This window comes from Psammomys obesus, unplaced genomic scaffold (assembly GCF_907164565.1).
Source record: "Psammomys obesus unplaced genomic scaffold, mPsaObe1.curated_primary_1811, whole genome shotgun sequence".
NCBI lineage: Eukaryota > Metazoa > Chordata > Mammalia > Rodentia > Muridae > Psammomys > Psammomys obesus.
This window is the reverse complement of record NW_026596130.1, coordinates 257,978-273,083: the sequence shown is the minus strand read 5'-3', so window position 1 is coordinate 273,083 and position 15,106 is coordinate 257,978. Positions and strand designations below refer to the sequence as shown.

General features: G+C 49.5%; 1 protein-coding gene across 4 annotated transcripts in view; it reads right to left on the bottom strand.

The window, feature by feature from the left end:
* Window positions 1-5,438: 5,438 nt before the first annotated feature.
* Btnl2 (butyrophilin like 2) overlaps window positions 5,439-15,106 on the bottom strand; it is a 13,767-nt gene continuing 4,099 nt past the window's right edge. Inside the window, exons 4-10 of one of the 4 annotated variants that reach the window (XM_055591930.1) lie at window positions 13,336-13,617; window positions 11,752-11,772; window positions 10,831-11,178; window positions 8,902-9,180; window positions 7,965-8,060; window positions 6,190-6,340; window positions 5,439-5,927 (exon numbers count right to left, since the gene is read on the bottom strand). In XM_055591930.1, the coding sequence (XP_055447905.1) occupies window positions 6,231-6,340; window positions 7,965-8,060; window positions 8,902-9,180; window positions 10,831-11,178; window positions 11,752-11,772; window positions 13,336-13,617 (1,136 nt within the window). In that variant the 3' untranslated portion in view covers window positions 5,439-5,927; window positions 6,190-6,230. Of the gene's footprint in view, window positions 6,341-7,964; window positions 8,061-8,901; window positions 9,181-10,830; window positions 11,179-11,751; window positions 11,773-13,335; window positions 13,618-15,106 lie in introns of all 4 variants that reach the window. The other 3 variants (XM_055591931.1, XM_055591929.1, XM_055591933.1) reach the window with 3 other exon arrangements.

Sequence of the window (15,106 nt, the reverse complement as noted above, 5' to 3'; positions counted from 1 at the left end):
GTATCCACTACCCAGGAGAAGACAATGTATCAAAAAACAAGTACCCAAGAGAAGACAATGTATCCACTACGCAGGAGAAGACAACGTATCAACTATCAGGTGATGACAATGTATCCACTATGGAGGAGAAGACAATGTATCAGCTACCCAGAAGATGACAATGTATCAAAGCTTCAGACACATTATGGTAGAACTTGCTAACCTTTGGCTAAATGGATGGGTGTTAGATGCCCTTGTTTACAATATGTCCATTTATATAATCTTAAAAATTCAAGAACATGCATTACCATCCAACCCAATGTCAGATGAGGAAACTGGGGCGCCAACAAGTTCCGTAGCTCTCCTCCAAATCCTAAGCATAAGCAACAATATCGGGATTAACCCAAACTATCAGGCTCTAAGATTTCAAGACCCGTGTCACTGACTGGAACTCATACAGGTTTGAAAGAAAGAAACCATTTGCTGCAGCTCTATTTCCTCTCTATTGTCTGCTTTGCGGTTCTCTTTTCTAATGCTATTTCACTTCAGTTTCAAGACTGGAGGATGGCGGGGACACTGACTCCGGGAGTTTCCTGGGAGGAGCCTTCTGGCCTCCAGTTTCCTGAATCCCTTAAATGTCCACTTAAGGCTTCCTCCAGGATCCTCTGAAGCATCTGGAGCAATACTCACAGGAGAGCCCTGCAGGCATCCAGGAGGAGGTGGTGAGCTGGGAGGCAGGGCAGGATTACCCTGGCTGGCTCTCTCTCTGAGGTGGTGAGCAGTTCCAGGAAGCCTTCATCTCTCTAAGGACGTGTGAGTTTCGCAGGAGCCTCTCCTGGGTGACAGGCAAGAGGGAGGAAGTGAGGGAGAGATCCTGAGGGTGGACAGAGGGCAGGCAGAGTCCTTGTCATACAAGAAGGGGTGGAAGAAAATTCAAGGAGGCTGAGCCATGCCTGAAGCTGCTGTTTCTCTCTCCTTTTGCCTCTTGCCTTCCTTCTCTCCCTCCCAGTCAAGGGGATAACAAGTCCTCAGACTAACTGCCTTGGGGCACAGCTGTTCAGGTCAGGGTACCTCTGGAAAAGGGAAGCAAGGGTCTTTGTGTGAGTGACAAAGTCCCTGGTGCTCCTTTGGGAAAGACACCACAGTGGTCTGCAGGAGACCATTTCATAGCCACCATGAATCCATTAGCCGTGACCTCTTACCTTGACGATCTCCTTGTCATCACTCCAGATGTTTGCAGGACCTCCCTCTGGACCTCACTATTCCCACCCTAGGAAGATGGCAGATTCCTGCTGAGAGACCCGTTCTCTACCCCACCTCTGCTTCCGCTGGGCTCAGGTGACAACCTAACACACTTGTGGCCTTGGATCCTGTTTTCTGCACAGGATTAGACACGACTTGGTTAGCTCTAAATCCTCATCTGATATAATTATTTATTTGCACATCAGGGTAAATAATGCTTCATGAGGAATGTGTTTTCATGATTTCCCAGCTCTCTCCTCTCTTCCAAGAGTACACCACCAACGCACACAAGGAATCATTTGCTTTGTGTGAGACTAGCCTGTCTGCCGTAAAAACCCACTGACCTATCAGCCTGTAAATATGATGTGAAAATCTGTGATGACGATGGTCCCTGGGCTCTGTGGGGACAATGATGATTGACAGTGATGGGACAATTTACCCTGAAGGTGCCAGTCAGGTCACCCTGACACACCTTCCACTATGGTTTGTCTGGTAGAGAACTTGGTGGTGATTGGCATCTTGAATCACATTGTGGGCATGTTGGGTGCGGACTGCAAGCTCTCCTCCTATGTGTGCCCTGTGATGGGTGTGAAGGACAGGGAGCCAGGATCCCATTTCTCAGAGGCCGTGTGGGTGTGTCAGCATGAGATGGAGCAGGCAGGAGCACAGCCAGCCGACTTCAAAGGGAGAAGAGAGTTAGTGAAGGTTAGCAAATCTGAGAGGAGAGGGGCCATGCGAGTGTTTGGGAAAGCCACAGAGCTAATGGCGATCGTAAGCAGCTGAGTGTGAAAATCGTTTTAGAGGAGAGATGATCGTCTGTTGGGTTTTGGAGGGATGGCTGTGCACCTGGGCTCTAGTTTGCTTTCTGTTGCCGAGATGAAATATGGACAAAAATAATCTTGGAGAGAAAGAATTTGTTTTATCACGCAGGTCATGGGAAGTCAGAATAGAAACTCCTGGAGGCAGAACTGGAGCAGGAGCCACAAAGGAATGGGAGGGATGGCCACTTCCTGGCTTGCTCAGCCAGCTGCCCAGGGATGGCACAGCCCACAGTGGGCTGGGCCCTCCTGCATTAATCATTAATCAAGAATATGTCCCACAGTCTGACTACAGGACAATCTAATGGAGACATTTTCTCTGTTGAGATTCCCTCTTTCCAGATGACCTTAGCTCTGTCAAGCTGACAAAAGAGATGGGGGGGGGGCAGTGTTTGGAGATGGTCATTGTCTTGGATCCTGGATTTGATCTAAATAGTCTTGGTATATTGATGCATTTGTTATGTTGTACTGTGAAATTGAGCCAGTTTTGATTTGTTCTGTTTTTCTAGACAGGGTTTCTCTGTGTAGCCCTGGCTGCCCTGGAACTCACTCTGTAGAACAAGGTGACCTCAAACTCACAGAGTTCTCCCTTCCTCTGTCTGTCGAGTGCTGAGATTGAAGGTGTGTGCCTCCACTGCCCAGACCGAACCAGTTTTTAGAAGTCTGTTTTAAAATTAGGCACTTTATTTCAACTCCTTCTCCCAAATCAAAGCTGTCCCCCTGATGTTATTCCTCTCATTTGAGGTCGGCCTCATCTTCAAGCAATGCATCTCAGGTGATGCTGTCTGACATGGTTCATTCTGTCCATCTCTTTCCCCCATTAATCTTTACTAAAGAATTGTGTTTGTTTTTATGAGAAAGAATCTCCCTATGCAGTCCAGGCTGTCCTGGAACTTGCCATGTAGACCAAGCTGGCCTCAAACTCACAGATATCTGCCTGATTAAAGGTTTGCACCACCACGCCTTTACTGAAAAAAAAAATATTTTTACCTTAGTCCTTTACCGAAACATTTTTAAATGAAGGGGATGGGAAAGCCATTTTGATGTACAAGAATACTGATAATGAGAGACCAAAAGATAAAGTAGCAGCTATTGTTAAGACCTAAAGTAGGTGCAGTAGAGAAGTTTAGGAATGCCCTGAGGGGAAGACCCACCTCGCTGCGTTCTTTCCCCACCCACTAGAGATACAGTTGCTAGGAAACTCCCTAGGGGGAGGGACACCTGGTCATGGTCAATGGTCTGGGAACCTTCCTATAGCCAATCGATTCAAAATGTAGCATCTTGACCAATAGATGCTTGCCAGGCAGGAATTGCCCCTGCCTTGGGCATGCTGGGAGGGACCAGAATCTATAAATCACCCAACTAACCTGGGTGCAGCGTGCTCAGCTCCCACTGCTTCGGCGGTGGGTGTTGTGGGCCCAAGCTGCAGCTTGTAATTTACAATAAAAAGACCCTCATGTGTTTTGCAACGGAGTCGATTCCTGTAGATCGAGAACTGGGTATAACAATAACATAGACTAGCAAAACACTTTAAATGTAAGAAAGAACAGAAGACTATTTTAAAGGAGAAATTCAGAATAGTCCAATGTATTTGCAGTGTCTTCAGTTTCTAAATATGCCTGGAGAATATAAATCAAGCAGAGAGGAGGACGCCATTTACATGGTAAAGCCATTGTCCTTTTCAAAATTGTTGCTAATTCTCTGAGAATTTCATACGATTATTTCGATCATATCTACTCCCCTCCCCCAACTCCTCCGAGAGGAAACCCCCCTCCTGACTCACCCAATCTCTCTCTCAGAGCCAGCTACTCCTGGGAGTGGAAAACTGCCCTTTAGGATGGTCAATAAAACAGAGATCACTCTATTAAAGCAGCTATCAAATGCCAATGGCGCCTCAGCTAGGGAGCCTTGTGCCCTCCTCACCTCCGTGCTGTTTACCCATTTTTCTTTACTGAATGTTTATTCACTAGGAAGACACCAAAGCCATTAGGTGGTAAAGGAGTATAGTATCTCAGGAAGGGGTCAGAGGTGGCCAATGGTCTCAGAACTGATCTCAGGATTATCACAGCACTTGCCCTTTTCTTTCCCCTATCAGGTGCTGGCCACAGAGCTGACCTTTAGACACAGTTGATTGGTTTATAATGTGCTTATCTTCTGCTCACTTAACCTGGTTGGTTAAACACACTCGCCTTCCATCGTCTCCCCGGGCATCCTGTGATGTTCTTTTTTATGGCTAGCTCATTCTGTCTTGTTTCTACTTTGAGCTCCTATGGCCGTGTTCTTTCAGGAGGTCAAAGTCTAGTTTGAGCCAGTTCTTGTTTGGTCTGTTCCACGTTACTTAGGGCCAAGTTCATGCACATATGTTTCCCTTTTCCTGACTGCTTGTTCTATAGATTGTTTGCTGTGGTCCAGAACACTGCCCTCCTTAACTGGCCATGGTATGGTGCCAAACATTACCAGGGGATTATAATATTTAGCTAAAATGTGATGCAGCCAAGTTTCATGACGTTTTCTCCATCCAAGAAATGGGGAGTGAGCCTAGGAGAGCTTATATACTTGACTGTGCTCTTAAAATCAGCATGTCTGTTATTCGGAGACACGGCCCCTTCCTGCGTCCTGGCACTGCTGTTTTTATGTGGGTGTGGGCTACATAGGTCCACTGGCAGACCCCCCCCATCAGGCCTTGAAGGGAAGATTTGACAGGAAGAGAAAAGGAATGAATTACAGATTTAAAAAAAAAAAAGGAAAGAAAGGCAGCAGGAACCATCGTAGACCCACTTGGCTGCTTTTACTGTTCACACTCTCTCCTGTGGGGGTTTTAAAAATCAAATTTAGAGAAGAATTACAAACGCAGTGCGGTCGCTTGACTGAGGAGGCCCCAAAGGCTCCTGTGCTTGAGTGCTTAGACCCAGAAGGAAGGATTGGAAGGTGCAGCTTTGTAGGGTCACGTGTGTCACTGGGGCCTAACGTCCACCCCGGTCCTAGTCAGCTCTCTCTGCCTCACCCTTGTGCATCAGAGTAAGCCCTCAACCACTCCTCCAGTGCCATGCCTGCCTGCCTGCCTGCCGCCATATTCCCTCCAGCCTGATGGCCATGGATGCTAACCCTCTGGAACCATAAAGCCCAGATTAAACCTTTCTTTTATAATGCTGCCTCGGTCACGGTGTCTTGTGACAGCAATAGAACAGTAGCAAAGACAGAATGGTTGTTTAATGAAGTTGCTATAGGAAACCCTGTTTTACATATGGAAATGTTAGGTTCTTTGGGGCACCAGTACATGACATAGATATGTATGAAATACCTTATGATGGATTTAAACATTGGCATTTTTCCTGTCTCCTTTCAGCTGTCCTACCATGAGCCAGCTGCAGACAGCCCAGGGAGTGACCACATGGCAGGTTTTGGTCTAATTCCTTTATTTTTTAAATTATTATTTCTCATTTATATGGATGTTTTGCCTGCATGTATGGCTGTGCACCAGGCATGTGCTTGGTGGTGTCCTCAGAGGCTAGAAAAAGGCATCAGACCTTCTAGAACTGATGTTATAGGTAGTTGTGAGGTGCCATATGGGTGCTGGGCCCAGAACTCAGGTCCTCTGCAAGAAGAGCAAGTGCTCTGAGCCATGTCTCCAGCCCGAGGCCTGATTCCTAGTGCAAATGTCAGGTGTTCCTGCATCTCAGTGAGTCCTTTCTCATGTGGAAACAGGAAGGAAACCCTGTCCTCCCGCTGCAGCTGGAGCACTTTGTCCCTCTGGTGCTACTGGCTCCGGCATTTCTAGAAAAGCCCACCCAGGTCTCAGATGAGTGACATTCCTCTCCATGTCTGGCTCCTCCTTCTTACGTCCTCATGGTAGGTCCAGGGATGACAAGATAAAGCTGCTGCACAAGGCTGAGGGGTGGTGGGTGGGGGGTAAGAGGTGAGGGGTGAGGGGTGAGGGGTGGTGGGTGAGGGGTGAGAGGTGAGAGGTGAGGGGTGGGGGTAAGAGGTGAGGGGTGAGGGGTGGTGGGTGAGGGGTGAGAGGTGAGGGGTGAGGGGTGGTGTGTGAGGGGTGAGAGGTGAGGGGTGAGGGGTGGTGGGTGAGGGGTGAGGGGTGGTGGGTGAGGGGTGGTGGGTGTGGGGTGGTGGGCACAGGGAGAGAGGATGTGCCGACCCAGGTTGAGGCGTCCCTCACTGTGAGCGACAATGGGGTGTTCAGGAAGCGGGGTGCACTGGGCTTGCGTGGAGCCTCTTGTCAGGGGGAAGCCCTCTGGTGTGGCTTTCATCATCCTTGTGATTTTCCAGCTTGCCGCCATGGTTTTGGTCTGGAAGGAAAGACAGAAGAGGAGGAGATTACAGAGTGCCGAGGATGAAGAGAGAAAGCGGTGCCCAGGGGCGTCCGGCTGTGTGTGGGACGGAGATGAAGTACCAACCATCCCCGCTGTGGGAAAAGGCCGCGCAGTGGCCAACCCAGATACCTTTGGGGATCTAGGTAGCAACAGAAGAGGCAACGCTGTGACCAGTAAGTAATTAAACTACGAGTAAGGACTAGACTTCTGCCCTGAAAAATGCTCTTTAAATTCGGCTTTGCCAATATAGAAGCAGTCCAGAAAGAGCGTGGGGGTTTCCCCTCTTTCTGTCCCTATGGTGGCAGGGCACCCTTGCTGTCTTACAGGCTCTTCCTCCTTCTCAGTGCAAAGGAAGACGTTGTACCAGTCAATTCCCTCCCCCACCCCATCTGACACCGAGGTTTGGTTCGCTGTCGTCAACGCTCTGCTAAATCTCCTGTTCACTTCTTCGGGAGAGGGCGTCCTCCACCCAAGAGAGCTAAAGAAGACCAAGTGATTGACACAGCAGTGGACGCGCTGTGAGTCAGTCACCCGCACTCGTGGCCTGGGGCGAGAGGACAGGGCCTAAGGGGGAACACAGGGTGGCACTCGGGGGCTGAGGGGCCTTCTGAAGAGCTCCAGAAGGCCGCTCTGTGGTGCCCTCTAGTCTCCAAGAAGGTAAGTGACTGAGTGATCTGCAGGCTGACAGAGATGGAACCCTGGAAGGTGGGGGCCAGGAAGTGTTTAGTTCACTCGACTGAAAAAAATTAGAAGATTGGAGTCTTCCTGCTTGGCAGTGGGGGCGGGTGGTGGCCCAGAGCTCGGGGTCTTGGTCAGGTAGGACAGGAAGCTTGAGGCTGCACAGCCCCCCTGGGACTGGAGTCACAGGCGGTTGAGAGCTGCGTTGTGGGTGCCGGGAATCGAATCTGGGTCCTTGGCGAGAGCAGCCAGCCTTGTCAACTCCGTCTCCCAGCCCCAAGCAGTTAGCACACATAGTGGGAGGCTCCGCTCTGGCACTTTCTTACACAGATGGCACTACTCTTTCTTCTTCCCCCCTGCCCTTCTGTGCCTCCTCTCCCAACTTCTTTTTTAAAACAAAATATTTATTTTCGTTATTTTCCGTATAAGAATGTTTTGCCTGTGTGTGTGTCTGTGAACCACCACGGCATGTTTGTGCCTGCCGAGGCGGCCAGAGGAAGGTGTCAGTCCCTGGAACTGGAGTCACCGATGGTCGTGAGCCTCCATGTGTGCGGGAACTGAGCTCAGGTCCTCTGCAAGTGCTCAACACCCGCGCCATCTCTCTAACAGTCTCCTAACCATTTCTGGTTCCTTTTCTCCTCCTATGCTGAGGTATCATGGCATCTTTTACTTCACCATGAGACCAGGTGAGGCTTGAGATGTCACCAAGATCACAACCATCAGAGTAGAACAAGTCCAGATCCAACGGAACCTCCTATTTCAAGCACTGAGCTATCTCTCAAGGCCCAGGGCTAGTGTCCTTTAAACCCAATGCTGTGAGCTCTAAGCTCATGTCACTGGTCACTGCGCTTTGATGGCAGGACCGTAAACCAAGGAAGGGCTCCCCAGTCCCTGAACTAGTCCAGCCTGTCTGCCCACTTACCTTTCCTACTGTGTTTCACCTTGATCAGGTCAGCGGCCATGGCAAGAGGCAGCAGCAAGACAGGCAGGCTCATCCATAACAAAGCTATCTTGGAGTCTGAAACGCAAATCCCAGTCGTCATGAGACTAGGAAAATGTCAAGGTGGCTTTTCTCATGGGAGCAGCCTGAGAGCGGGGTCTCTCCAGGAACCTGTTGGTTCAGTCTCCCTGCTGCCCCAGAAGCCAAGGGAAGCAGGTAAACTTAGGTCTGGCTTTGATGCCCCACCCCATCCCTTCTCTTTTTCTAAGTACATCACTACATCACAGATTCACTGTGGAACTATCTTGTTAAAACACAAGGCCTCCCAGGCTATACCTACAAGGCTTGTGAAGAAATTAATTTCTACTGAAGAATAAAATCCACAACAAGGGGAAAGAAAGGTGTTATAATTGTTTTCACAGCGGGGGGGGGGAGTTTGTAGATAGAGGGAAATAGAATACACACAGAGAGAGAAGAGAGAGAGAGAGAGAGAGGAGAGAGAAAGGAACAAGAAGCTCAGAGGAATGTTGTCCTTAGGTGACCTGAAGTCAAACTTTGCAGGAGATGCAGATTTAATTTTAAAAGATTTCCTAAAAAAAATACCCTACCAGAGAGAAGAAGATAAAATATGAAAAGAAGAGTAATAAAGAAAAGAGAAAGAAGAGAAAGGATGAGGAAAATTAGAGGAGGAGGAAGAAGAGGAGGAAGAGAAGGAGGAAGAGTGGAAGGAGAAGAATCAGGGAGGAGACGGAGAGAGGGAGCAGCAGGCACAGGCTCAGTGTGGGATGAGGAGGCAGGAGGACAGAAGTCCCAGGCCAGCCTGGACACCTGAAACCTCTCAAAGAAAAAACATAGAGCCCAACCCATTTGACACTTAGCTCCCAAGCTGGGGGAAGGAGTGCAGTCACCAGTCACCGACCTGAGAGAGGAAACCGTGCCACTTTCTCCTCGCCCAGAGGGAGGCTGACTGAGCAGGTCACATTCACCACGGAGCTGTTGGTGACCAGCAGGAGAGTGTCCACCTGGAACAGCTCCTGGCTGCCTTGACGGAAGACCTCGGAGAGCGAGGGCACGGTCCTTCCCTCTCTGTCCCGCCACTGCACGTGGGGCCTTGGGAACCACCCTTCGGATGTGCACCTCAGCTGCACGCCTCCATCCTTCAGGGCCTCCTGCGTGTTCCGTGGGGTGGAGCCCACCGCTGGGGACAGAGACCGAGGAGGAGGAGATGGAGCCTCCGAGCGTGTGTGTGTGTGTGTGTGTGTGTGTGTGTGTGTGGTCTCCCAGAGGGAGGAAGAGGTGACAGAGGACTGGGAAGGACAGAGCTCCAATGGTCCCCCCTGGGAGATGGGACTGGCTACCGGGTTTCTTGTTCTGCTTTTCTATTTTTCTGTCCCAAAGTCTTCCAGGATAGATTAGGAAATAATAAGGTGCATCTTCAAATCTACTTTTTCTTCTTCTTCGTCTTCTTTTTTTTAACCTCAATTCCCTACCTTTTTCCTCCTGACCCTGACAACAAAGTGACCCTGAGACACAAGCCCAGCCTGGAGATGCTGGGTAAGAGAGGTCACCCAAGGCACAGACAGAAAGCCGTGTGAAGGAGGGCCTCTCGGCAAGAGAAGCACGATGATTTCCAAGATTTGGGCCTGTGTCTCACCAACGTTTGCTGACCTTGCAGCTGTCACTCTTTATGGATCCTGTGCATGTGGTACATGTGGCTGAGTCTTCGAATCAGGACACTTCCCGGAAACTACACACTTCCCAGAACCTTAGGAGCTCTGCAGAATGATGTGTTTCGCATAAAACTGTGGGGACTGTTCTTAGATTGGTCACTCTATGGAGGTGCTTGGGAGCCCCATCTTTCTGACTGTGCTACACTTAAAAAGTTAAGCCCCAGGAAATGCCTGGCCCACTGCCACCAGCTCACTGTGGGGAAGCTTGAGGCCCCAAGGGAGACCCTGCTACTATTGTTTCGCTAAATGGGCAGAGTATCAACCTGCCCTCCAGATTCTTTCTCTTTGTACCCATAGATTCGAGCACAGTTCTCAGACCTCATCAGAAAACTTTCTCTGTGCAGGAGACGGTGGTTAAGACAGAAACTCACAACTGGCCGGAGTGCAGAGAGTAAGTGTCAGTGCGGTGCCCAGCCACACCCGGGACATCTGTGTCATTCCCCCCCCTCCCCGCAGACACAGCTAAACAATCTGGAGTGCAGCTGTTGTAAGACTCAGAGGTTGGGGGGGGGGGACGGGCACTGTACTGACAGTGTCTGAGCGTGACAGGGCTGCTGCACTCATGACCTCACATCAGCCGTGATTGTCTAAGACAGACCTGCACTCGGTCCAGCCAGCCAACGGTCCAGCGTGGAAGTGGGAAGCACTCGTGGGCCCCCTCCTAGCTAAGGAGCTCTGGACAGTTGATAAATTCAGGACACAGGGTGTGGCTCCTGGCAGGTCACCCAAGCTCTGTGCCCTCGAGTATACAGACAGCAGAAACAGGAGATAGTGGGTTATTAAATTTTGAAAAAGAGGACAGGAAGTTGGGGTTAAGAAAATGAGGGTGGATCTTGGAGAAGTTAAGTGGGCAAAGTTGGGGAGGTGAATATTATCAGAATAGATGGCTTGGAATTCTCAGAGAATTAGTAAAAAAATAAAAAATAAAAACCTCAAGTTAGTGTACCTGAAGTTGTGATCTTGAAGTGTCTATGGCCGTTGCTGAACTCAAAGTTCAATATGAACTTGAAAATGAATGAGCATGCAGAATGCTTTGGTGTCAAAGAAGTCTCCCAGGAGCCGGGATGCCACAGGGTTAGGAGGCCGGAGAAGCCAAAAGATCTACCTGGAACCCTTACCCATCACCTGCACAGGCACGCGGGCCCCCTGGTAGACGCCATCTTTTCCAAAGAGGCACCGGTACTGCCCGTCATCAGAAGTTCGGGCGTCATGGATCCGCAGGGTCAGTTTTCCCTCGTGGGCGGCCTCGGTCACCACGGAAGTCCGCCCTCTGTACTCCGCCATCTGCTCTCCGGCCACGCGGGCCCCATCTTCATACACATGGACTGCAGGGTAATAGTGGGAGCGGAGCCACCTCACCTCCATGCCCCGGGCATCAGTTTGAGGGGACAGGTGACAAGCTAATTCTATGCTGTCTCCGACTCTGACAACAGTGGGCTGGGAAGGTCCGATTACCCTCGAGGAAGCTGTTAAATACACCAATGGGCAGGGTATGAGCCAGCATGGACTTCCTGTGGGGTTCTTTAAACAGCCATCCTTGTTTAAAGAAGAGCCTTGCCAGTGTGAAGAAAACACTCATCAGAGGCCAGGCTACACGCTGCTAAACCCTCAGAATAAAAGGGGTGTGCCATCGCTTCAAATCTGGCTGGCTTTATGCACTTAGTCTGTCTGTGCCTTAGAGGTTTCAACTATAAAATTCATCTCTTAAGATTGCTGTGGGATTGAGCAAAGGCTCTTTGGTGGCCATGCAGTGTGAGCAGAGGTTAGGCTCTGAGATGCGAGGGCGCGGGAGCCCATATCACCCTCTGATCGTGGGCTAAAAATGAGAGCCAGATGGGTGTATAGTAACAGAAACCGAAAAGCCCTTCCTCTGATGAGTCCCTGAAGAAGGCTGTGGAGGTCTGTGCCTCGCCATTTCCTTCCCAGGCCGCCCTAACCAGCACTGGAGAGAGCCCTGCTCCCTTCCTCAGGGGTCACGAGGTATCTGGTTGCTTTCCATGCTCTGCCCTCCTGCAGGGCTGGGCGAAGGTCCCACTCACCCAGCTCTGTCTGCAGTTTCTCTGGAGAAAGAAGAAAAACATTTTAAGGGATTTTTGTCTAAAGGAAAGGAAAGAAACTTTCCAGAAATAACCATAAGCTTCATGTTTATCCAAGAACTCAATTTACTTAAAAAGTCTGAAAAGAAGAAAAACAATTCTTCTGGACCATCTGGTGAGTCAGATCTTACTTTTTTCACAGCAAACCTGTCAATTCTATCACCATCAATTTGGTTTGTTTCTGCTAATATTAAACACTAGTAAAAATATATGTTATTTATATAAATGAAGGCTAAGTATGAAATATATGGCCACAAACAACCATCACTTTTAATTCCAAACTGGGCCTGCACAACACTGATTTAGCATTAATACAACTCACTTTTAACTCTTCAATAAATCAGCAACACATCCAAACATGGTGTCCTAAAAGTCTCAGTTCAAGTTAGGGTTTTAAAGACAATACCCCGTCACGTAAGTAGCAAAATCTACTGGGCACAGTGGTTCACACCTACAGCCAAGAGGGCTGCTGGGGTATAGAGTGGGACTGTCTCAAAAGAAATACAAATGTCTGTTTCCGATAGATAATAGACAGGCGATAAAGAGAGAGAGAGAGAGAGATGACACTTGATGAACAGGTAGATGATAGATATTTAGAAAGACAGGTGATTGATAGTTGATATATTATAGATAAATGATAGATCAAAAATAGGTGATTAGAGAGGGGATGATTGAAAGGTATGTAAGAGCTGTATGGTGGATTAGGCGCATGAATGGTAGATAATGATGGCTAATTAGTAAGTGGTTGATGGCTGAGAGCCGGCAGGTAGATGGTTGGCGGGCGGGTGGTGGTGACACTAGCTGGCAGGTAGATCTTTATCACTGAGCCTGAGGATTCTCTGGGCTCCGAGAGTCTCCCGTGCTGCTCTCCGTCCCCGCTCCAACTTCTAACACTCAGGGAGCAGACCTGTCACTACCGCAGTGTGTGCTTTGAGTGTTGCTTCTGTTGCTATTTATTGACAAGACTATAATTAAGAAGCTGTCAAGGAGACCCTCCCATTCTGGCGAAGCACGTGACTGGTTCCTGGAAGGAACTGGCATACCACAGGACAATGTCTCCATTGCAGGAATATTTTCATTATGTTTCCAATGTGTTGAACATCTGTGGGGCACAATCAGCACGGTGGAGTGAAACGTAGAACTTGAAAACTACTGAAATCCTGAGAGCTGGCATCTACTAAAAACATGCCATATGCTTTTCTCATATACATGTTTATAAATGTTAACTCGTTATTTAAATATGATTAAAGAAAAAAGAGAACCGGGTGTGGTGATACACGCCTTTAATCCCAGCACTCGGGGAGGCAGAGGCAGGCAGATCTCCGTGAGTTTGAGGCCAGCCTGGTCTACAAAGCAAATCTAGAACAGCCTGTCTTAGAAAGAAGGAAAGAAAGAAAGAAAGAAAGAAAGAAAGAAAGAAAGAAAGAAAGGAAGGAAGGAAGGAAGAAAGAAAGAAAGAAGGAAAGAAGGAAGGAAAGAAAACGTATTACTGCTGAGCAGCTGAGCAGCTCGGGGCAGAGCACTGACCTGGCAGAGCGATGGCGGCCTCCTTGGCCTCTTTGAGAACACGGTTGTAGATGGAGCAGGAAATGGTCTCTTCCGAGTCATTCCTGACCACTAGTGTGTCTTCCACATAGAACAGCCCATCTTTATTTTGCACATGATTCTCAGAGAAACTCATCAGCTTTTCTCCACTGATGCTCTCCCAGGAGACCTCAGGCTCAGGGAACCAGCCCTGGGACGTGCACACCAGCTGGACCTCTCCTTCTCCCAGTCCCTCCACATGGATGCCTGGGGAAGATCCTAGAGCTGGAGAGAGAGAGGGAGGGAGGGAGGGAGGGAGGGAGGGAGGAAGAGAATTTGTTTCCCAGCCTGAAGCTTTAAACTTCAGTACCTGGCCACACTTTTCTTCAGACTCAGATAGTGAAAAGGGAGACACAGGACACGTGGCACAATTTGTTTTGTGTCTCTGGTGCTGAGATGTGCTTTAATTTCGTCGTGATGACTTCTCTTCCCTCAGCTCTGCTTTCTCCTTTCTCAATGTTCTCCGCACTAGGTGCCCCGGCTGCCATTTTGGCTTGTGTCTGGACTCTATTTTAAATGACATATTTATTCTTAAACACAAACGTCACCTCCACGGGCTATTTTCATTTGTCCCGTGGGCAGCTGCAGTTTGGGTATGCAGTAGGGTGCATGAGAAATGACTGTGCCTTACTTACCTTTTTTCTCAGTGGGGGAATCTATTTTAGACTAATTTGTGTAAATCATGAAGTGCCTTCTTTAACATTACAACAGTTCGGATCACCGGCTGAGAAAAATAGAAGAACAAGCCTCCCACCGGCACCCAGAAAAACACCCTTGACTTCATTCTAAATGTCTCAGAGTGTGGCATGGATCAGTGTCCAGTTCCAGCTGCAGCTCAGAAACACAGACTCTCACGTCCATTTTGAGCCAATTGAACATGGTAATGGGAACAGTTACAGCCGCGAGCGGCAGAAATGTGCTGTGTGGAAGTTTCTCAAACAAAACAAAACAACAAAAACAAGAGCCTAAAAGCAGAGCTGACATGCGACAGCCACTTCCCCACTTGTGGGAAAACACCCACGGAATTTAAGCCACCCTCGTTCCCAAAGCCCAAGCCCAGGTTGTGGCGTCGCCCTGGAGCACCGTTCACAGATGCCTGGAGAAAGAAAACACGCAGCAAAACAACGGTGCTCCGGGACGGTTCATCTCATGTGTGTGTGTGTGTGGGGTGCCTACACCCGCATCTCTGCACCACGTGCGTACATGGGGCCCGTGGAGGCCAGAGAAGGCGTTGGATCCCTGGAACTGGAGTTGCAGAAGGGTGTGAGCTGCCCTGTGGGTGGCGGGAGTCAAACCTGGGTCCTCTGGAAGAGCAGCAGGTGCTCTTAACGGCACCCACAATGGCGTCTCCGTCACTCCAACAAGAATTAAACTAAGTCGTTCAGGGGAAACGGATGAAGCTGGGGAGCCGCTTGCTGAGCGGAAGGAGAGGCCGGGCGGGGGACCGGAGACGACGGAGGGTGATAAACCTAATGAAGGCGTCCTGAGGGGCGCTCGAGGATCTGCCAAAGGCTGGTTAGTAGCGGAGAAGCTGCGCTGCCGGGGAGGCCAGTGTCTCCAGGAACCGTTTGCCTGGGGAAGCAGCCGGATTTCCCTTCAGCGTGTAGAACAGCTAAGACAGCGCGCACAAGACCTTTGTAGGTTCAAACCTGACCAAATCCCAGCGTACAAGGGACGGGCATGAACCCCGCCCCCAGCTGAGAAGCTGCTGGTG